This window comes from Vombatus ursinus, unplaced genomic scaffold (assembly GCF_900497805.2).
Source record: "Vombatus ursinus unplaced genomic scaffold, bare-nosed wombat genome assembly UNPS02014817.1, whole genome shotgun sequence".
Taxonomy (NCBI): domain Eukaryota; kingdom Metazoa; phylum Chordata; class Mammalia; order Diprotodontia; family Vombatidae; genus Vombatus; species Vombatus ursinus.
The window spans coordinates 15,126,706-15,150,385 of record NW_020954595.1 but is presented as its reverse complement, the minus strand read 5'-3'; the positions used below and the strand labels follow the sequence as shown (position 1 = coordinate 15,150,385).

General features: G+C 50.5%; 1 protein-coding gene across 1 annotated transcript in view; it reads right to left on the bottom strand.

Annotated features, from left to right (window-relative positions):
* The window catches only part of UBP1 (upstream binding protein 1), a 28,400-nt gene extending 9,475 nt beyond the window's left edge, over nucleotides 1–18,925 (bottom strand). Inside the window, exons 1-13 of the mRNA XM_027835922.1 lie at nucleotides 18,880–18,925; nucleotides 18,333–18,408; nucleotides 18,026–18,177; nucleotides 13,202–13,278; nucleotides 11,474–11,579; nucleotides 11,028–11,134; nucleotides 9,976–10,128; nucleotides 9,323–9,433; nucleotides 8,914–9,021; nucleotides 3,820–3,923; nucleotides 1,890–1,944; nucleotides 1,632–1,725; nucleotides 494–584 (exon numbers count right to left, since the gene is read on the bottom strand). Coding sequence (XP_027691723.1) covers nucleotides 494–584; nucleotides 1,632–1,725; nucleotides 1,890–1,944; nucleotides 3,820–3,923; nucleotides 8,914–9,021; nucleotides 9,323–9,433; nucleotides 9,976–10,128; nucleotides 11,028–11,134; nucleotides 11,474–11,579; nucleotides 13,202–13,278; nucleotides 18,026–18,177; nucleotides 18,333–18,408; nucleotides 18,880–18,925 — 1,280 coding nt within the window. The remainder of the gene's footprint in view (nucleotides 1–493; nucleotides 585–1,631; nucleotides 1,726–1,889; nucleotides 1,945–3,819; nucleotides 3,924–8,913; nucleotides 9,022–9,322; nucleotides 9,434–9,975; nucleotides 10,129–11,027; nucleotides 11,135–11,473; nucleotides 11,580–13,201; nucleotides 13,279–18,025; nucleotides 18,178–18,332; nucleotides 18,409–18,879) is intronic.
* Between the last annotated feature and the right edge of the window lie 4,755 nt (nucleotides 18,926–23,680).

The following is a 23,680-nucleotide window of genomic DNA, read 5'->3' as shown; positions in this document are numbered from 1 at the left end:
AATTTTATCTCATTTGGACAACCTCATGAGGTAAATTCTAGTATTATCCCCATTTAAAGATGAAAATGAGTCTCAGGTAGAGTGTGACAATCTATAACCTAAGGTCTTTTGGATTCAGTCCACCACTCTCTCTAGGGCCCCCCGTAGAGCCTCCTTGCTGATGGTCTCAGGTCCCTAAATCTGATGATCTGGATTCTAAACTTCAAATTTTGAGAAGATGCTACAGGCATCCAGAAGGCCCAAGGTTAATCTACTACTGATCATGGAACCCCAAGTCCTGTCCCTTCCCCCCAATTGTAGGGTGTCAGCAGCCAAGAAGAGAAGTTCTGTTTCTTAGCCACAATGACTAGGACTGCCCACCCCCCCAGAGGGCAACCAGCACACCAACTCCTGCCCAAGTCAGCAGGTGTGCCCCAATCTGACTCCCAAAGGAGAGATTCTCTCTTGGAAGAAAGGCACGTTCAAGCTGCCTTTAACACCCTGTCATCTTTACCTTGACTTCAGTGCATTGTACAGGCGAATGCCGTCAGCTGGGCCACAGATCTGTACGAGGTCCTCTCTTGTCAACTTCAATAAATCGGCACCTGAAAGAGAGAGTGTGAGAGGACTGCCCCTGAAAGCTACAAGCAGTGGAGGCCATTTTTCTGATTCTTACTGACTGCTGGTGGTGCCACCTAGAGCTCCCATGGGAATGCCCTTCCTACCACCCCACTTTCCTGTCCCCCAGGACACTGGAAACTCAGAGAAGGGCTACAAACAGAGGCAGATGATGGCTTCCTTTGACCTCTGTCCATATTCTTCAACAACCATGATTCACAGCTCTGAGCTCCTTTTCTTACAAATTCTACCTCTGTTCCTTTGGGATTTCCAAGTTTACCAAACTAATGACTCAGGGAGCTCACTGAAGCTTGGATTCCAGCAAGACTGTCCCTTGGTCAATCTTCCATCAGAGAAATGAGGAAGAAAGCTGCCCTTCCATCTCCAAAGGTTGGCCCCCTGATCAGAAGCGCAGGCCTGCCCAGAAATCCACTGAATGCTTTCTGGTCCTAGGCCTCCTATGCCCCACTATGACTTCGGACAGCTGTCCAAAGTCAGCTAGCTGACAAAGTCAGGTGGGTTCGCTTTGTGTGACTACCCCACACTGGCAGCAGGTGGGTGTGGCTACAAACTCACAGAATGAAGCCCCTGCCCCTTCTCCATACTCATCTCAGAAATATGGACGTCACCTAGAAACCCTCCCATGTTGAATGGCAAAGAATATACCCACACAGGCTCAAAAGCTGCCCTTCTTCCCACTGAGGATTATGGACATCCTAGTTTCTCAAGTTCTTTCTTATATACAAGCTTTCTTTGGCTCTGACACAACACAGAGGCAAATCACCTGCATTCAAATTAGCACTGCAAAAGGGACTTTAGTTTGTAAAAGGCATAGGAGAAACCCCCCCTAATCATGCTGCCATCTGCAAACCCTCTCATGAAAGGCACAGATTATTGAGGCCTCACGCAGTTCTGCATCCCACACCAGGACCCTGTGTCTGTGGGTATAAGCACAGCGCCTGGCCAAAGCAGGAGCCTGCTGACTGGCTTGAGACCCCCAACTTCGATCTCGTCTGTGACAGAGGGGAACGTACCTGAGAAATTGGCGAAGAGCCTTGCGTAGGTGGCGAACCTGTGTCTGAGCAGCCATTGCTGAGCCTCCTGGATGGTGGCTGACGGGTGAAGTTGCTAGGGGAGGGGGAGAGCAGTATGTAGAGCCCACAGTTACCTGCCCTCTGTATCCCAGCCCGCCTCCACCTGCTGGGCACTAACACCCACAGAAGGCTGGCAGAGGCTGGCTCTGCCTTCCCAACAAAGCACGGCCGACACGTGTGACAAAGAGAGATACTCACTTCACCAGAGCCTTGGGAAATTCCTTCTCCTTGATGGTTTGGAGAGGACGCATCGCTGGGAAGAAGGAAGGAAAGGGAGAAGGGGGCTAAGCAAGATGACCAAATCACGAGGGGACCCTAGGACATGGGGAAGATGAAAAAAAGCAGCCCAGTCTCTGAGCCAGGGCCCTGCTCCTGATGAACTATGCAACACTCCCATAAACCGAGTGGGATGAATGGGACAATCCTGCTGAGGCCCTGTCTTATGTCTGAGGCTTCTACCCGGAGTCCTCTACCTCACATGGCCCTAGGTGTGGCGCTGGGAAGAACCTCTGAGACCAAGGGCTCCACTGTCAAAGGAAACACTGTGAAAGAAGCCCAAAGAACAGAGACAAAATGGTAACTAGTTTACTTTTTTTTTAAAAAACACGTTGCCATTATAGAAATTGAGGTCAGAGATTCAGGGAAAGGAAAAGGGCATTAAATCTAACCAACAAAATCTTGACCCTAAAAAAGTTGGAACTCATCGCACTAGACAAAAAGGTTCTGCAGCCCGTTATCTATGGTGCGTGAGCAAGTGACTGTCCCCGGAGCAGCAAACACGGAGCAACTACAAGCTCCGCCCACGGCAGCAGGGCGCGACACCAGCCCAGCAAGTCAACCTCGCTCCCAGGATTAAGGAGGGGACAGTCCCCCCACTTCACATCATCGGGAGGTCAGTGTTCCCTTGTGAGCACTACGGGAGGGGTTGCAAGTGCAGGCCTCACAAATCGGGGATGCTACACCTGGACAAGAACACTCTGGGAGATACAAGAGGCATCTTCAAGTATGACAAGGGCTCCTCAGATCTGTCCAGTCGGCCAATGCCCAACGAGCCAAGTGGGCTCAATATCAGTTGCTAAGTAGGGGATGGGCTGCCCTGGGAGGTGGAGCATTGCCCCTCTTCGGTGGTCTTCCAGCAAAGGTCTTCATGACCATGTGTTAGGAATGTGGGGGGAAGTGCTTTCAAGTACTCACCCCCTTACAGATATACCCTGACCCAGCAGAAAGGGACAGAAGGACTAGCCCAGCAAAGCTGCCAGAAAACATATTCGAGTCCAGCCCTGCACGCATCTCTTCCCTCTAAACATTTCCACATGCTCAGAAGAGGCCACAAACCCACCGGCACAGCACAGCCCTTCCCAGCTTCCCACAGGAGGCTGCACTGAATGCTGGGTTTTCACCGGCAAGCTAGACGAAGACATGGACACACAGAGAGCAGGAGGAGAGTTCCCTGCAGGACATATTGGCCAGGAGTCGTAAACGAAGAGAAATCCAAATCTTACTGCTAGACTAATTTTTTCATCTCTCCATGTGTCAGGAGGTTGTGGCCTAGATCCACCCCAAAGCTAAGTGGCTGTCCAGTGGCTTTTTACTGGTGAGCCAGCCCGATTCTGTCAGGATCAGGGACTTGGGGGTAGCCTGGTTCATTCCAGCTTTCATCATCTACAAACAACCTGCAAAGCAGGAACTGTGGGTCTGAGCCACATGAATTTGCTTCCTCGGGAGCCAGTCTTCTAGAAGGCCTCACTCGTTCGCGTGGTGCTGACCAAGCTCTGAGTTAAGAGGGTGGCCGTGCACCTGGCTCAAAGTCGACCCCAAATCACAGGGGGTGAAAGGATGAAAGGGGAAGAGTGGGATGGAGAGAGAAGGGAAACACAGAGACAGACAGACGGGGAGAGAGACCCAACCTTTGCCCACCCCCACAGCACATCACTATGGCTGCCTTGGCTAGACCAGATGAGAAGTCGCTTTGTCTCTGACCTTGGGAACAGCTCCTGAGGGGAGGTTCGCAATTCCCCAAGGATGACAGTCTTCCTCCGTCAACGTTTGGAAAAGCAAACTGCGATCTCCCCCTTTCCCCCCAAGGCTGTTTTCAATAGAGCACTGTCTCCAGTGGCCTGGCACATACCTCTCAGGGATGCTGTAGGTGCTCGGCTGAGCAGAGGTGAAGGTGGGAGTGGGCGCAGGGCTCTCACTGCCGTAGGCTGCAGTGGTGGCCGGCCATGGGGAGCACTGCGGAGGAAGAAAAGCCATGCACATCAATCACTAAGGTGCTTGTGAAAGAGAAGCAAGTCATTGCTGAAGCTTTTGGTCCTTCACTGACAAATAGATTCTTGACTGGAATCCAACCAAGGGAAACTGGGTTTCTGAATGTCACCCAGCTGACCTAGGTTCTTTTCCTAGCTCGGGTAGGAGGAGCAAGGATGGCCACGCCAATGAAAAGTCATTAGAGTCTAAAAGGTTAACTGCTATAGCCATCACTTCTGTCTCAATCTCCGCTTCCTCAAGAAACCTGGACAGAAGGCATTGGGACAATGGCTGTAAGGCTGAATTCCTGGAGATTCAGCCCCCTCCACCATGGGCGGGGTGGGGCAGGGCTGGGCTGGGCTGCTCTGTCCACCCTAGGTTCCCATTTCCCATACTCCTTTATGATATGCCATAAGCCAGGCATAAGGAGCCCAAGGGAAAAAGGGAGGGGTCCCCACCTGCTCCCAAGGGAATCAATGGCTGACATCATGGGCCAGAGGAGGGAGAATTTTCGAGTATATCTGACAATTCTTGATTCTGGCCAAGTTCCAACAGAGGAGCGTAGGAGATCATGGACACGGTCAGTGGGCTGCGTGCCCATTGAGCGCAGCAGTGAACCAACACAGACCAGACCAACCACTGAGCAGGTGGGATCAGTGCACCAAAGAGAGGCTTCTTACTCTTTTAAAAGAACAAAGACACAGAAAATGACCTCAAGTGGAAGCCCGAGAACGGAAGGCCCCCTGAACAGCAGGGGGTTCCGTGGGCTCCTCATGCTGTCCCAGGCAAGGGATAGAAAAAACACCTCCCGTTTGTACTGAAACGAAGCACCAGACTGTCGTGACCCATCTACACTCCTCTATAAGGACAGGAAAATCCAGGAAGTGCAATCGTCTCACGAATCAGGCAGGACTTCACAAAGCAAGGGGATGGAGATCAGGCCTTCGACGCAGGCATCTCCCCAGGCCGTGGCATCTGGCTCAACAACCCTGCTCAGGGACTTCTACATGCCTGTCCACAGCCCAAACTGGGGAACATTCCCTAGGCACACTCGGGACACTGAAACAGAGACTAGAAAAGAGACGGAAGTCGAAACGTGAGCACCCCAAATCCTCTGTCCTGTGCCAGGGAGGGGCCTTTGCAAGTCAGCTCTCCCCTAGGTACAGAAGAATCCTTGCTGATTATTAAGCATGTGCCCCTTCACAGCCTCTCTCTGGCTACTGGAAAAAAAATCAAAAGCCTTCTTTTGGAAAAGAATAATTGGCTCTGATCCAGGCTGACAACATAAATCCCCAAGAGGCTTGAAGACCCCAGCCCACAGCCTCAATTGCAGGTGGTCAGTAAGAGACTGCAATGAGCAGTGGGTCTGGGTCCTATTGGGAGCTCAAGTCTGACACAGTGATAACCTAACCAATAGTTACTCTTCAACAAAATTAACACCATCATAGAGTTAACAAGAATTATCCTTAGCACTTACCCCAGAATTGAGACTCTCAACTCTGCAACTGGGTAATTAGTGACCCCTGGAGAAATAAAAGAGACTCCAAGAAGACTTCCATTCTGGGGCACTAGCACTCGAATCTTTAAATGTTTGGGAGGCCAGATTCACGACTGATGCTTGTTTGGTTTTCAACAGAGCTCCCAGTAGCCTTGGGAACTAGGCAAAGAGGCCCACCAAAAAGAAGGTGCCAACTAAAAGATATTCCTGGAAAAACTATGCTAGATACCACACACACACACACACGCACACACGCACACACACACACACACACACACACACACGAATGTAAAGAACTCTCTCTCACATAAGGTCATTGCTGATAAATACAATCTAGGAACAATTCAGTTCAACAGAATCTATGCAGGGCATCAGGCCAGGCAAAAGGGAGAAGGGGCCAATGTCTGCCTTCACATCACAGCACTTGCCCACAGGAGCATCTCAAAAGCCTGGGGTCTCCCGAATAAGACCAACCCTTTGTTTTCTCTTCAGTAGGATCCCAGGCTGGGGGTCTATAACAACTGCAGGCAGATTAAAAGAGCACACAGCGTAGACTGCTCAGGCTTGCTGACTGGGTTTAAGGACACACAGTCTAGACTTCCATCCCTCAGGGAATAATCAATGGAGGGATCTGTGAAAGGAAGCTAACAAGTGTTCATACGCTGGCTCTTAGCTTTAAAGCGGGTGTTCTGTGGGGCAGCTAGATGGCGCAGTGGATAGAGTACCAGCCCCAAAGTCAGGACCGCCTGAGTCCAAATCTGGCCTCAGACCAAACACTTAACACTTACTAGCTGTGTGACCCTGGGCAAGTCATTTAACCCCAACTGCCTTAAAAAAAAAAAAAAAAAAGAGTTTAAAGTGGGTGTTCTAGCCCAAATGTCTCTTTTTACCAGCAAAAAAAACTGAGGCCAAAGGTGGAGAGGTAGTCACAGAGGCAGGAGAGGAGATTTGGGATCAGAAGCCAGGCCTTTCCCTGAACCAAAGTGCTCTATGGGCTGCAGAGACAGGCAGTTATCAAGGGCACCTTCTTGAAGTGTGGGTCCCAGAGATGGTTGGGAGCTTTCCTGGGGCTCCACGATATTGCTCTGCCCATTTCAGGCCCATTCCCCCACTTCACAAAACCTCTCAAGGCTTTATCACCCACTCCCAACTTCTTTTCATTAGTCTAATCATTCCTAGATTAGGAATTACAGGGGATAAAGTGTCTTCTTTTGCCGAGGCTGAAAGACAAAATTAACGCTACCATGGTCTTGAAATTTCTTTCAGATGGAGAAACAGAGAGTGCACGTGTGTGTCAAGGTTCACAATGGCCAACAAGGCTCCGACATCATCTTCTATAGCCAGGAGCAGCAGCTCAGCTCTCTAATCCACGAAGAGTAACTTTACCATCCCAAAGGTGATTAGGGCTGTCTTCAGGTTACAACCCTTTATTTTATCTTTCTAATGACCAAGATCTGTTCCCTGAGATACCTAAACTGGTAGAAGATGGTAGCAACAAGAGCACTGTCCAGCATCACCAAATATACTGACCAAAGGGGTCAAAGGCAAAACCAGGCAATAACACCAGGAGGAATAAAGAGAGTAATGAGTTTGGGTGAACGTGAGGTTGTTTTGAGGGACAGAGCTCTTGGTTTAAAAAAAAAAGCCACATATTGAGGCACGGGATTAAAAACATGTCTGTTATACCAACCAAGCGCAAGGTGCCCGCCTGGTGACCACATAACCAAACCTCTCTGAGGCTGAGAGTGGCCAACAACAGCCACCACTGGTGGCGCTGTGCTGCCTGTCTAGACTAGGGTCTGCAGAGCCGTGTATATGGCAGGCAAGGGAACACTCTTGGAAGTCCTGACTGCATCCCTAGCAAGAACTCTCTCATTTTGAAAAGGAAAAACCTGCCATGGCCTCGGGGTACCAGTATGTATTACATTCTCAAGCCCCTGTCCAGGCCTGTGCTCTCTTTCCATGGAGCAAGGTGGAAAAATAAGGGCCTCTGGGTGAGGTTCCACATCTAGGAGACATTCTGTTCCCCTGGGAGACACCAGCCTTCCCTCCTAACCTAGGGACATGTCACACTTTTTAGGGCTGGCAGGTGCCTTGGGCAACGGCCAAGCTTTATTTTCACACAAAGCAGCTCTATGCCAGGAGGCTAGAGCCCAATAAATTCCCAGAAATCTCCAGGGCCAGAAGCCTCTTGAATGTCATCAAGTACTCTTTTTCCCATGATCAGATGAACCAAAAAACCCTTACAGAACATGAAAAATACACATTTCTCTCTCTCTCTCTCTCTCACACACACACACACACACACACACATATGCACGCACGCACATTCATGATGCAACAGATTTATATGGGCTCTGTAACCAATAACAAAACTCTACTCCCTACCAAGTTCTAGGTCCTTTTAATTTTCACTAAGGTCTCTGGTGCTGATGAGTAGAGACAGAGACCTGGGTTTCCTTTGCTTCTCTGCGGCAAAGCTCTCAAGCTCTTTGCTGCAGTCTACTCTCCCCCTCCCCCATCCTGCTAAGAGAAGAGGGTGTCAGAGGAGTCTTATGAACCCAGTGCCCAAAGGCCCACCCCTTACATTGGTCAGATCAATCTGCTTCGGACACATGCCACACAGGGAAGCAAGAGAAAGCCTGTCTCTTAGTGCGTCTCTTCCTCCTGACCTTCCAAAGTTCAGCCAAGCTCTGAGGTTTACTGCCAGGTTGGCCAAAGGGTGGTGATTGGGTTTTTTGGCCTCATAACTCATGAAGACTGTTTACCAAGCTGGAGCAGGGTGGTGTGTTGCACTGGTGGAGGGAGCAGCCCCACCAAAGAAATCATAGAAGGCTTGACAAGTTACATGTAACTACTTGTTCCAGAAAAATGGGGTAGGATGTCTGAAGCACTTCTCGAAAAGCATCTAGAATCCAGGAGTGAAGCTCGGATCGAGGACACGTGGCTCACTGCAGGAGCCTGGGAAGCCTAAGCTCTGAGGGGCCCAGAGCAGCAGAGCTGGCTCACGGCTCTGGCTCCACTGAGCCCGGCACACGACATGCCCAGGTGGAGAGAAGGCAAAAACAGAGGCGTTTTACATTCGCCGCCAGCACGCCTTTAAACATGGATGCGATACAGCCACTACCAGAAATACACAGGGAGAACAACAGACCTTTTTCAACGGCAGGCAGAAAGGAAAGCCGTGGTCAGCACAGACATTAGGGGAATCATGGGGCTCGTTTCTGAACGGGGAAGATGGTGAGTGGGGTGTGGCTGGGGCTCCCCCTCCCGCACTCCCCCATTAGGGACACACTCTGACGCTGTTGGCTCAGGCTTCAAGTGTTAGATTTAGGAAGCTTTCCCCGGAGGCACAGGCACGAAGCAGATTCGGTTCAGCCAAGGCCGGCCGCTAGAATTTGGGCCACGGAAGCCAGTCCTAGATCTAACACTGCCCAGGGCACCCTGCACAAGGAGAAGTAAGCCGAAATCCCTTACACTGCCTCGCTTTGCCAGAGAATCGCCGCAGTCTGCGGGCAAAGTCCGCTTGCTGGACCTTTTCTGCTCATGTTCAATTGCAGCTTCCATTATAGGCTCAAGCCTCATCTGGACAAACACCAAAGAGGGGGGTCAATTGCTTTTCATTAGACAATGAGGAAAGATCTACTCCCCTATTGCATGCCTATTCAGGGCAAACACGGCTCCAGGACTCGCTTGCTGGCACTCGAGGGTCTCAATGCGTCTGGGGGGAGGGGACCTGGCTGATGCGGGTGGTCCAGGGGGCCCCCCCCCCAGGGCTGGCTCCTTCCCCCTGCACTGCCCAGGTCCCTCCCACGCCGCTTAGCCCGCACGCCTGGTGCTGGACAGCTAGCCTGCTTTTCCTCTGAAAGGAGCTACGCCACATTACCTCGCTGAGGATGGTAGTGTCATACGAAGGCTGGTACTTTTCTTTTTCGTGGGGAGTCCTCTTCTCCATCTTTTCTCGGTCCGTTTTCTGTTTTCTGTCTGCTCCTTTAGGCTAAAAGAAAAAAAAACCATTGACTCAACAGTAGACGAAAAACGGCAGCCTCTGTCAATGCCAGGGTCCAAATGCCCTTCCCAGGCTCCCGTGAGGGGTGCGTGTCTGTGCGCGCACGCGCGCGGGGGCGTATGTGTGTGTGTGTGCGCGAACGCGCGTGCGCGGGTGTGTGTGTGTGTATGTGTGAGTGCACGCGCGAGGGTGGGGGGGTGTGTGTGCGCTCCAGTGCGCGTGCGCGGGCTGTGTGTGCGCGAGCACACGGGGGGTGTGTGTGTGCGTGTGCGTGTGTGCACGCGCGCGCGCTCCTGAGATTGCGGGTGTTTGTGTGCGTGTATGTGTGTTTGTGTGTGTGTGTGTCTGTGCATGCGCACGCGCGCGCGTGCGCACCCTGCCCACCCTGCGCAACCTGCCCACCCCCACCCCCAGGCCTCATCTCGAGACTGCGTCTCTCCCAGCACAGAACAGGACCTGCTCGATGGGAATCACAGCCAGTCCAGGAGAAGACAAGGGCCTCACGCCAAAGCCCGGTCTCTGTGTCTTACCTTAAAAACTTTGATTTGGCAGCTGGCTGAGTGCAGGTGATCAGTGTAGTCACCATTTTCATTCTGTTTAAAAGTGTCAACTTGGACTCTGAAAGCAACCCCCTTCTCGCCACCGTGCTTACGCGGGGTGAACTCCGTGCTGATGCAGTGGACCTGTAAACCACAGCAAGCCCCCCGAGTCAGCCGCTCTGTGGCTCTGGGCCTCCCTCCCCTCTGCCCACTCTACCCAGCCAAACCCCATAACCCTCCCCATCAACCCTCCAGGTCTCTTGCAGATCACTCTAGGTGTGACATGGTGCCTTCCTGACAACCTCCGGGAAGGCTACCAGCCCCACCACCACTGAATGGACCACAACCAAACTCTACTCTAGCCTGTGAGTGAATCCACAATCCAGACCCTGCCCTGTCCAACATCCTCCCTGACCCTCCCGGCTCGTGCCGCACTGGCTGGACCTCTGTCCCCATCACCCGCTTCATTCCTGCCTAAGTTGCTTTCAACTGCTAGCAACCCTTGGGGGCTGATGTACTTCCCGGCCCCCAGGGCTCTCCCAAGCTCTCCCCTCCTCCATCAGGCCCAGGGTTACACTCACCCTCCAGGCTCTGCCTGCCCTCACACACTCCTGGTTCTCTGGCAGCAGGACCCAAAGCATGCCGAGGTCTTGGGGATCTACCACACTTTCCACTGAGCCCCAATACTGACTTCTAAGGCTCCAGCTGACCTCCTGTACTCTTCTACTGGTGGGTAATAAACCCAGGAAGGCGCCTTTCTTACCACTGAAAATTCTAGAAATGGCAACCTTTGTCCTAGCCTATAACAAAAACTCAAACTAACCAGAAACTTTGATTTGTATCACCTAATAGGAAAAGTTAACAAGATTTTTAAATGAACAGCCTTGGAAAAACAAAAGAAGTCAATGATGTTACCAGCCAACTGAACCAAATTTATGTATATGAGGGGGAAAAAAAAAACCTTAGTCTAAGGAAATTCAATTACATACCACAAACATATCATGACATTTCAAATGACTAAATCAATATGCAAAAATCCAAACCTGAATAAATACAGATGTGCGTTTTGCAGGGTCCCAAAGAAACTCAACTGCATTTAACTGGCCTGGGTTTGTCCTTATGTCAATGACTCCAACAGACAGTGGAATATCTGTGTATTTTTTTAAGAAAGAAACTTACATGAAATTACTATCTTGAATTTAAAAACAAGAACTCACATGACATATTTCTGGTTTTTTAAATTTAAATGTACTGTTTTCTCATAAGCTCTAGACCCCAGAGCCTCATGGCCAACCTCTTCTCTGTCCCATCCAAAGATCTAAACATCAGAGTGAGTTTTTTCTTTGTTATTACTTATCAACACGGAGATGTTGCCAGGGACAAAACCAATGGCAGGCTTGAGGCCAAGCCTACCAGATTATTAGGGGGTGAATTTCTTTGAACTAGCTTCTCCAATCAGTGGGACCTGGGGTGGGGGTGTCACACGCACCGAGATCAAGTAGCCTGTCCCCAGGGCGATTCCACTTCCAGCCTTCCAGCTGCTGGTGCTCCGTATACTGGAGGCGTCTGTCATGGAACACAACTCTGATGATGCTCTACAGAGACAAGGCAAGAAACACTTCCGTTCAACAGCCAGGCTGGGAGGAAGGAATGGCCTAAGAGAGCCTCCTTCCCAGAAGCACTCTGACTTTTTTCTAATTTACTATTAACAAACGCCTAAAATCGAAAAACAGAAACCAAGAAACATGGCTCCCCCAAGGGAATAGAACCTTTCTGGGAATGCAAGAGCCTTGCGTTAGCTATCATGGTTAACAGTCACACCTGCTATGCACCAGGCACCGTGCTCAGGGCAGTATGCAATGACATTTCCAAGAGTCTAGGAATCCCCTCCTAGACTCTTTTTTTAGGCAGTTGGGGTTAAGTGACTTGCCCAGGGTCACACAGCTAGTAAGTGTCCTCCTAGCTGCCCCCCGCCACTCTGACTTAAGAGGATGGGCACGTAAGCACTACTGATGACCCCAGTACTTAAAATCATTCCCTTATATTTCTACCAAAAGTACTTAACGATCAATCTACAAGAATAATTTCCTATCAAGCACAGCCCCAGCAGCAAGGCCGCACTGTAGCCAGGGGTGGCTGAAGGGCAAGAGACAGGACCCTCTCTTTTTTGATCACGAGGCCTTATTCCTGGGCCGAGGCATCATTCAGCTAAACATCCTGATTTAGCAGAAATCCGCATCAGTAAATGGGGCTCTTTTCAGGCCCACACAGAAGAAAGTGACTGCATCACACAATCTATGATCCCAGAGTAAGGCTAAAAAGGCCCTTAGAGGCCATGGAGTCCAAATGACCCACTTCACAGATGAGAAAACTTGGGCCCAGAGTAGAGGCAGAACTTTCCCTGAGGTGACCCTGGGAACAGAAGCAGATGCAGAGGACTTCCTTCTCCCTTACTTAAGTTGTGGCATGATAAAGCCATCCCAGGGTGATATGCATCTCCCTAAGCTCCCCAAAAGACAAGGCCCTGTTACCACACAGTCCTAAGAGTCACCCAAGGGCCTAGAAGAGAGCACTGAACATGTGTCTGAGCACTCAGCAGAGCGCTCCTAAGAGCACAAGATTCCAACCAGACTAGGCCCAACCCCCCGACTGCCCAAGGAAGGAAACCAACTGGGCCCAATCCAGTGCCAGCCACAACAGGGCCCCTGGGCCCTGGCCCTAGATGGCAGGTGTCTCCTGCTACAGCTTGGAGTCACTCTTGGCTCTCCACCCTACTCACTTGAGGGAGAAGGCTCCACAAATGCCCTGTACTAGATCTCTCAGAAAAAATGGCAGGGACCACTCCCTGAGACTGTTAAAATGGGGGGTAAGACCCGCTGACTCAAGACTAGATTAAATCATGGGGAAAATGCAACCAGTTTGGCTCTGAAGAGGACTAACACAGGCAAAGTATGGTTAAGCCAGCCAACTAGAGAATGAATGAATGAGTGAATGAACAAACAAACGAGTGAATGACCCAACGGATGAATGGTGTGTCCCGGCCGAGGGCATGCAGGTGGTCAGGCGAGCAGCCCAGACATGTGTGGAGGGCAGGTGCTGACCACAGCCATGAAGTACCGATATGCAAAGGTTTGAGGCTTTTCCTGAAAACCTCAGAACCAAGCTTCTACCGAGGGGTTGTTAACAGACAGTTAGGAAGCCCAAGGACGTCCCTCACCTTCACCAACTTTCCACTGATCTCAGGCACATCTCCCAATTTCCGGTTGTCCAGCATCCGGATTTCATAGGACTGACCTGTTTCAAAGAGATGTCAGAGTTTGGCGGTGTTACAAACTCCACATGGAAAAGCAAACATTTCCTGAACAACGGCTTCTCACAGCCCTCGGTCTTCATAAAGGGGCCACCTCTTCCCACATGGCCGTTCTGCACATTAGCCAATGCAAGTTTGTTTTTAGAATGCACCAGCCGCTCAATTAAGGAAGGAAAATTGGTCCTAAAGCCTAGGGAAAAGAAAAGGCCAAAGACAAAGTGTCCCCAGAAACCAGTGATGGTTCTGAAGCCCACCGGGCTGTCCCTGCCTTCAGAAAGCTGCTGCTGTAGCCCTCCTGCCCATGCCCTGCAGCAGCGGCCCCTCCCTATCACCACAGCATCCATCCCACCCCAAGGGGCCGAGCCCAGGGCCCCATTTCTTGCTGCCTTTGGAAGCACTGTCACGTCAGAGAGGCCTGGACAGCTCTACCCACAAAAAGGAGTAAGCCTGAGTTCAGCAAAGTATGGTCACATGTAAGAAAACCGTCGGTCAGATCACTAAGCACTTTCTCAGACAAAAACTGGCCAAGACGGCCGAGTCCCTCGTGCTGAGTGCCCTCCACCCCCAGGAATAGGAAAGTCCAAGGAGTCCGGCACAGTCAACGACCAACTTTATTGCCTTTGCTGCCCGATGACGCCCACGACGATCGGCCTCAACCTGCTGCACAATGAGCTTGAAAAATCTCTTCTTAATTTTTTCCAAAAGCCATATATTAATTCGTGTCTTTCTCCTGCTTTTTAAAATTCTGAGTAAAAGTTTTTTTTTGCATTTTCTAGAAATTAAAGGCAGGCTGGGCCGGGCTGGGCCTGCCCCAACAACTATGCTCAGACTGAAAAGCCCCCACAACTTCCAACTAACATTTCCCCAGAGCTACCCCCTACCCCACAGGCTTCTTGGGCCCTCTGTCTTAGTAGGATCCTGCTGCCCTCCCAAATGTGTTTCTCGTGGACCAGACTGAGCCTTCTGAATCTCAGTGCTGGACAGGACTTCAAAGGCCACCGTATTCCTCTTCCACAAGTGAGAGCCAACGAGATCCACCAGTCATCCCCTTCTGGGACAGTTCTGGTCAGAATGTTTTTCCTTGTCATGGGCTCTATACAAATAGCTTCTCCCTGCTGCTCTTGGGACCGAGTGGGACAAGCCTAGCAGCGCCTCATCTCCACCCTGGCTGCCCTCTTCAGGACACTCGTCAGCAGATCACGATCCTTCCAACACCAACCTCCCGCCACGTGTGAGCCGCCCAACTGTCACACCCAATCCTTGTTCTCAGCTGCCTGAAAGCACATCAGCGCTCTACCACGGCATCACATCGTCCCTCTCCAAATAAGACCGGTCCCCCAGAACAAAATAGCCCAGTCCTTTGTTTCCTGGCTATGGCCTCCACCAGAAGTGAATGCTTATGAAGTAACCCCAGATCTGGACTCAGATGGCAGCCCTTGCCCAGGGCAAGTATCCCACGGGATCAAGCTGTTCCTACCAAGTGGCAAAGGGCTGGAGAGCGGGCCTCTGCCCGACTCTACTACTAAACTAAGTCCCATGGAGCTGACCAGCACCTCACAAAGACCACCTGCATTAGGGGGCAGTAGACACAGAGTCTCTCTTTCCTAATATGCCAAGGGAAAGCACTTATCTTGACCATGACAACTTCATTTAAACCATAGGCTATTGAAAAATGCAAAATTTAACCTCCAAGGGGCCTAGAACAAGTCCACAAGCTTTGACAAAGCACCCAAGTGCCAGGCCCTGTGGTAAGCACTAGAAATAGTCTTGGGATGTGCTTCAGAAGCCAAGGCAGCCAGCGGGTGGTGAGAATCCTCCAAGGGAGAGGTTCAGTCACAGAAGGCAGCGCAAAGGACTGAGGGCAAGGGTGGTGCAGAGATGACCTGGGCACCAAGAGGGGCCAGGGTTATCAGCCAAAGTGCATGGAGATGGGAGGAACACAGGAAAGCGGTGAGGTTTGTTTGCTGCCAATATGTTACCTAGGAGCCCCATGGGAGGGCTGGGAAGGTCTGGGGGGATGCTGGAAAGCAGGGTTTGGACAATGACTGGCAGGGTGGGAGTCTGTTCAATCACTGACAAACGAGTCATCGTCATCATCTCTGGACGTTTCAGGTTCAGGATGGAGTGAAACAAGGGCATGAGGCCACCAGGCATGGAAGGAGGGCAGGGTCCTGGAGAAGGCCACAAGCAGAATGGAAACTTGGACCTACAGACACCTGGGGGTTCCCCCTGCCTCCCAGACACGCAGCAACTTTTCTCTTTTTTTGGGGGGGGGGGGAGATTGAGTAATATTCAAGAAAATAATCCATAAAAATGTGATTTGATGGACCAGCAAACTTGGAAACCAGGGCATGAAAATCCACGCGCCAGGAGCCCTGGCTTCCTGTAAAGGCCCCACTGGGCAAAGCTCAGCTCCCTGCCCTAGAAACTGAGGGGGAGTCGGCTGCATCCTGAGTCTATGTGAAGTTCACGGAAAGGCTGAATGCCTCAGTCTTCACCTCTCCCTCACTGCCCGCCCTGGCCCAGAGCGACCTCCAAGGACCAGCACTACTTTGCAGCCTAGAGCAAGAGCCTGGTGCACCCTCCGCATCACGTGTCCACCGGGGATGGTCCAAGCAGAGGGAACACGTCCTCTATGTGGATGATACAAGAAAAGAATTGAGAGGACAGACACCAGAAGTGAGGCAACCATTTTCATGGCGCACAAACCACCCCTGCATTTCGCCATTAGTGGACCCAACCAAGTAAGGATCTACAGCCTTTTCCACTCTCAAATCCAAGTTTTTTTCCAACATGGCCCCAAAGTTAGAGGCCAAAAGGTAATTCCTACATGTTAAAAGACAAGCTATATATCAGATTGCACACTGTCTTGGGGAGAGAAGGGGAGAAAAATTTAAAACTCAAAAGCTTATGGAAGTGATTGTTGATAATTCAAAATAAATTTTAAAAAAGGCTAAAATACAAGCTCCGGTCTTCGTTCTCACTCCCTGCTGCCCTGCTCTTCCTTCCGCCCATATGATCTCTCATGTGGACACCTGGAATAACCTCCTAAGAGTGCCCCCACACCCACCCATCACAATAGGGCTGCACCTCAACCTGCAAGGAGGAAATGCCCTGCACGTCTCATCTTCAGACCCATTCCTCTCCACCACACCCTCTACCTCCTGTCTGCAACCCCTCTGAGCTCCCCTCTTTCCCTGAAAGGCCCTCCCCTTCCCTTCTCTGATGACACTGGCTCACGTTCCAGGCCAAAGGAAGATCTGTGAGAACGGACTGCTTTACACGTCACTTCATCTCTCGGCATGGCTAGCCAATGACTGGACAGTGCCCAGGGGGTACCTAATGCAGGTTTCCAAAGTTCAATTAAGGATCAGGTTGACCCAGAGACGTCCTATGGCTCTGGTACAAATCTCCAACAGAAGCTTCTGGTCAGTCCGGGACGCTTCTGACTCAGAGCAAACCCTGCGGGAAGTCCTCTGACGTGGGCAAGGCAGAGGCAAAAGTAGGAGTCTTAAGAAGAAACCCAAATTCTACACGGTCAGCTGGATCAGGCCCCTCCCCTTGAGGCCTTCGGAGCAGGTTCTTCCCGCACCGGGCAGCTCGCCGCCCACGACAGTTCCCTTCTCCTCACGACTTCCGCTACTGTCAACCTCTCTGTGGTTTTCCTGTGGCTTCTCAGCGAATGAAGAGCTTCCAATCCCGCCCAATTCCCAGGAGCGCACACCTAGGCCTAGAGCGTGACCACTCACCAGGCCAAACAAGGCCAAGCGCACTGATGCTTTGTCTGCGAGCTCTCCCCAAGACAGAAGGCACCAAAGGACAGGAAAACGAGAATGCAAATGCAAACTACTAATGATCCTGCACCACGCCAGAGAAACGCTTCACCTCATGCCCCACAAACCAGCCCAGGTGACAAAAAGTTGGGACAAGTCAATGGTGGAGGGCGATGAGGAGACAGGCACGCTTGTGCATTGTTGGCGGAGTGGCAGATCAGTATGACCACTGTGGAAAGCAGTTTGCAATTATGCAAATAAACTAACACCTCCATACCTTCAGACCCAGAGAGTCTACCGTCTCACACAAACCCCAAGGAGGCCACTGAGAAGATGAAAGTCTTCAAAGTACTGGAAGCAACAGAGAAGCCCACTGATCAGGGTGTGACTCAACAAACCGCGGTGCACAAATGGGCTTTAATAAACAATCACTATGACGGAGACAGAGAAGCTTGGAGGAGCCCCCTGAACTGATGCAGAGGGAAGAAAACAACAGACACAGGAACCACACCAGTCAACGAGAACGACACCGAGAAAAGAACGCACAAAACGATAAAGAACAAGCCTGGCTCCAAAGACGACGTGATAAGGGGAGAGGGTCCACAAGGGCTGCACACCGCACGTGTCCTCAGTCTGCTAGGATGGACTCATCAGTCAACGGGGAAATCATGGCGATGTAAAACAAAACAAAACAAAACAGAACAAAACATCGACAAAAACTTTTTTAAAAAGGAAGAGAAGCTTTTCTCAAGGCCCGCTTAGGTTAATTTCTGAAGAACCAGCATTGGTACCAACAGAACCAAGCAAACAATCCTGTGAGAGAAAAAAGGTACTCTTCGCCTCACTGAGATGCTAGCTGAGCGCACGAACTTCCTCCTCCCCAAGGCACACTTGGCCCCACAGGCCCTGCTGCCCCACGCCACCTCCTCCCCACAGGCCTTGCCGCCCCACCCCTCACCTTGGTTCAGGTAAGTGAGGCTTTCATCGTGCAGCTTGACCGCAGGGGACGTTGCAGCACACAGGATATACTGAAAGGGCGGCTGTTTGGGGTCACCGTCCAATGGAAGGATAGCGTCTTCCTCCTTGAAAATGGGTAGGGCCAACACATCACTGAAAACAAAAAATTGTACTCATTAATGACATTAAGTTGGGTCAGAAATGACATGCGACAGCAGACTGAGTAGCAAAAGTGGTTATTACCAAGGGACCTTCCTCACAACCATCACAACTAGTGATCCGACCGACCTCAGAGATGAGGAAGGGACCTATGCAGGAGTCGCCAAGAAGCCCACTGGGGGCTGGGGGTGGGGGGTTCCTCAGCGCTGCTGACAGCACACAGGGCTTTCAGAAGACAGAGGCATCGGTTTTGTCAGAGAACAAGGGAAGGGTTGGACAGGCGCAAACAGAAGAGCGCCCCTTTCCTTCTGTTAGGTGACCAGCCTCTAAGGACTCGTGGCGGCGCTGAAATCTTACACACTGTGCACATCTGCCCAAGGTACCTGGACCACCGAGTAAAAGCTGGAGGAAGTCATAATGTCCAACCACTCACTTTAAAGAGAGAGGAAGGAAGCAAGGCTCAGCGTTATTTCCTGCCTCAGGGAACAATGGGGCAGCCAGGGGACACCACAATGCACAATGCAGGGAGTCAGGAAGATCTGAGTTCAAATCCAGCTTCAGACCCTGGACAAGTTGGTTAACTCGTGTTTACCTCAGTTCCTTCATCTGTAAAATGTGGATCTCAACAGCACCTACCTCCCGGGGCTAGCATGAGGATCAAATGAGATGTTAACAGTGAAGTGCTTAGCACAGTACTTGGCACGTAGGGAAAGCTATATAACGGTTGGTTTTGTTTAGGCATGTCCGACCCTTCATGGCCCCGTGTCCGTGGGGTTTTCTTGGCAAAGGTACTGGGGCGGTTTGCCATTTCCCTCTCCGTTGCAGTAAGGCAAAGAGCGTTAGGTGGCTTGTCCAGGGTCACACAGCTAATAAATTGGATTTGAACTCAAGTCTTCCTGACTTCAGGCCCGATGCTCTATCCACTGAACCATTTAGCTGCCCCTTATGTAAATGTTAGCTATTCTCGTGAATAAGTGGCCCTGAGAGGATTCAGACCCAGGTCCTTCAATTCCAAATCCAGGATTTTCCGCACTGCCCTGCTAAGAGTCATGACCCGCCTCCAGCCCCTTTCGTTGGACGTGCTCCTTCTGCTGGGCTTCCGAAGCCTCGCTCCTGACTGCCCTCTACTGCACCTTTGCCTGGAAGCTCACTCCGCCTCTGACCCACTCAAGCTGGAAGTTCCCCCCTTGCCCGCGCCTGCTGGATCTTCCCACAACCTCCACTTGAGGAAAAGAAGCCCTGGCCAACCATGTTTTCTTGTTGACTGCTGCTGAATGCCACCTGCCTTATGTGAAAAGTCACCAGCCTCCCTGTCTCTACCCCCTCCCCCCATGCAGGACCTTCCTGCTAAGTGTCCAAAATTCTTGGGTGGGTGTGGATTGTGGCTACCAGGCCCTTCAGGGCCATCTTCTGGAGGCTTCCAGTAATGTTCTGTTCCAGGGAGGTAACCAGCCAGATAGCCTTGCCCTGTGGAAATCTATGAATCAGAATGATAGTAAAAAGCATCTGACCTACACCAAATCAAGAACGCTTCTAGGAAGAAGTGGAGGATGAGTTCTGGAACCAGAACAAAAGCTGGTATAAAGGGACAAACTTCAACCCAAGTTATTCTTTTTAAATTTCTTCCTCTGGGCAATAGAGCATGAGGACTAATCAAAAGCACTATTAAATACAGAGGCACCTAATAAAAAGCATTTAACTACCAAAAAGAAAAGCAAACCAAACTGGAAAAACAGATAGTATAATCAGTTAACAGCAGACCTTAATGTATGCCTTTCAGACCCAGAAAAACCCAATCAAGAGACAAACAAGAAAGAAGTTAAGGACCTGAACAGAATTTTAAAAAATGACAGATGATAGATGTCTGGAGACTGCTGATTGAGAAAAGATAGCTGTATATGACACCTTTATAAAAACTAACCATAAAGACCTCACAAAAAAAAAAAAAGTAGAAAACCAGACCTACTGAGCACATCATTTACTGACTGTAATGTGATAAAAGCATTTTAAAGAAAGAATCCAAAAGAAATTAGAGACTAAATAACAATTCTTAAAAACTGGTAGGCCAAAAAATAAGTAAGTCACGTAAATAACTAAAAATGACAGCAATGAGACAATATACGCCAAACCTTATGAAATACACCTAAAGCACTTCGGAAGGGAAATTATACCTCTAACTACTTTTGACACAAGACATGAACAAAGTAATGAATTAACTTCACAACTTTAAAAAATTGAGCAAATAAAAAATCCCCAACTGAATAACAGAAATCCTGAAAATTAAAGAGATGAATAAAATTGAAAGCAAAAAGATCAAGAAAATCCTTAGAACCTATCTTGCTCAATCATATGCTAACAAAACTGAGAGCTTAAAGGAAATAATGAAAGTGGCAGTGAGGTGGCAGGAGGAAGTTAGGTGGTTCAATGTATAGAGCACTAGGCCTGGAGTCAGGAAGACTTGAATTCATACTCAGCCTCAGACACTTAACTAGCTATAGGACCCTATATCTGCCTACCTCAGTTTCCCCATTTGTGAAATGAGGAAAACAGTACTTACCTCTCGAGGTTGTTTTCAGGATCCAATGAGTAACATTTGTAAAGCACCTGGCACATAGTAGGCACTTAATAAATGTGTGTTCCCTTCCTTCTCATTCATTACCATCACTACTGGTTACATAAAGCTAGAAATGCTCTAGCAGCAAGAAGAGAAATTGAGGGAATAAACAACAGGCAAAGAGAAAACAATTCTCACTTCCTCTAAAAGATAAGATGAGGAGCTTATTGCTATTCAATCAGTTTTAGTCATGCCTGTCTCTGTGACCCAATTTGGGGTTTTCTTTGCGGAGATACTGGAGAGGTTTGCCTTTTCCTTCTCCAGCTTATGTTACAGGTGAAGAAACTGAGGCAAATAGGGGAAAGTTGAGTTGCCCAGGGTCACGCAGTACTAAGTGTCTGAGGTTGGATTTGAATTCAGGAAGATGAAAGCCTGGTGCTCTGTGCACTATGGTGCCCCCTAGCTGTCCTAAGTACATCCTAAGATGTACTTCCAGAACCCTAGAGAGTCAACTAAAAATCGCTACTTTAATTATAACATTGATTAACTCCAGCAAAGTTGAAAGATACGAAACAAGTCAGCATTCCTTCACATAATCAACAAAACCCAGTATGAAGAGCTAGAGAGAGAAATTCTCTTCAAAATCCCTCCAAAACTTAAGATGAAAAATGCTCTCCACCTCCAGAGAAAAGTACTGATGGAACCTAAACGCAGATTGAGCATATTTCTTAATCTTTATTATTCTTGATTTTTTTTTGGTCTGTGTTTTCTTCTGCAACATGGCTAATATGAAAATGTTTTACATGGCTGCATAGTCATAATATTCTATACCCAACTGTTTGGAATTTGGACCTCAAAATTTAAAAAAAAAAATGTAAAGAAAAAATTTGTTTATACGTAATTGAGAGAAAAAATTAAATGTTTGTTTAAAAAAAATCACTCAAAAGAGAGGAAATTACTTGCAACTATCTTTGAAGATTCTACGAAGGGACTATAAATTTAACCATAAAAAATACATACAGAAATAGACCTAAGTTAGAGACACAGTAAATGCTCTTGACTGTAACAGAGCAAGTCAACAGAGTACCCCCCAAAGTCTCAGTGTAATACTAAACCATCAGAGCTTTAACAGGTAAAAACCGCACTTTTTAGATATTTGCATAATAAAACAACAGTACAACCCAAAACAATCTCTATACCAATCAAACTCCCAAAAGAAACCAATCTAAACAAAATTCCTATGGAGGAATCAAGGTCAAAAATTCATGGCAAAAAGTAGGAAGCAAAGGATCTGTCAGAATCAGATCTCAAAATGTACCACAAAGCAGCAATCATTAAAATGATTTATTAGTGGCTTCAAGAGAAGCCTCGGTAGTGTCCTTTCTGGGGATGTTCACATAGAGGATGAGGCTGACCTGACCCGACCCGACCCGACCCGACCCGACCCATGCACTGCCAGAGCTAGCTCAGTGTCTGGGAGGCTCCAAAGGAAAGTGTGGGAGAGAAGAGGTATTGTATTAGATCGCCTCCCAAACTGGAGGTCTACAGAGCCGTGCGCTGACCTCCCCCTCGTATGCCTGTGAAACCCCGGGCAGTCTAGCAGCGCCACGCCAGGAAACGGCATCGCTTCCATCTGAATCGTCTTGGGAAGGCTCTGAAGATCACCTGGCAGGAGAAGGTGCCAGACTCTGAGGCCCTTTCTGGAGCTAAACCGCCAGGCATTCAAACTCTACTGCAGAGAGCCCCCGCCGTGACGGGCTGGCCACACTGTTCGAATGCAAAACGTACCCCTGCCTAAAAGACGATTTTATGGAGAGCTCCCGCAGAGCACTCGGAAGGGATGCGAGGACGCTCTCAAGGTCTCCCTTAAGGACTTTGGAATCGATCGTGTGACACGGGAGATGCTGGCACCCGACAGCTCGGCATGGCGTGCCACATCAGAGAAGGGGCTGCACTCTGTGAGCGCAGCAGAACGGAGGCAGCTAACTCGGAGAATCCACCCCCAAGGTTCACTCGGACCCTCCGACCCGACCCGACCCGTGGCAGAGCACTGCCAGCTCGAGCGGGTCCCACACACTAAAACCTGACTCTAGCACGGTGATGTCACCCTTACTGTGTGCCAGACACTCCCCTCCCCGCAGGGAGCTCACAACCTGCAGCAGGAGACAAGAAGCGAACACACAGTGCATACAAAACAACTGCTAAGCAAAGCCCCCGACTCCAAATAAAGAGGGGTCAGGGAAGGCTTCAGTGAGGAGGTCTGGGGGAAAGGCCCCCGGCAGGCAGCTCGCAGGGAGGGAGGGGCGCTGCAGGCGAGGAGACAGCCCGAGAAGATGCCTGCAGCCAAGATGGCAGGGCACTGCAGAGAAGGGGAGGGGGCGGGGAGGGAGGGTTTTGTGTCTGATCGCCGACGGACTGGCTGGGGAGAGGGGGGGCGGCTCCTCGCCCGCCCAGCAGCTACTGCCGCAGTCCGGGCTGACGAGATGACAGACTGCAGCAGAGGGGGGAGGGGCGGCGAGCCTGTCTGCAGAGAGATGAGGTCGAACGGCTCGAATGTGGGGGGAGGGAGGGAGGGAGGGAGGGAGGAGAGCGGGGGACCCGGATGAAGGTGATGTATTCTGCTGCAGTGGGAGAGGGGAGGGGGAGCGTGTGGCGGCGGGAACGCGCTTTGCAGCATCTAAGATCTAAGATGTCTGCCAAGCTCAGGCTGCGGCCCCGCACATCGATCCGGCCATCGATCCGATCGCCCCACGGGGCCAGTGATGCGACCCCCCCCAGCAGGGGGGCCGGGGCCGGCTCCGGGCGCCAGCGCAGGGGCGGGGGCCCAGGCTGCGCCTCCGGCTCCGCAGTCCGCCGCCGCAGACCTCCGCAGGCGCCCCGCCCCCCACTCTGCGCCAGCGGGGGGAGGGGCGCGCGGACTGCGCGGCCGCGGCCCCCCCCCCC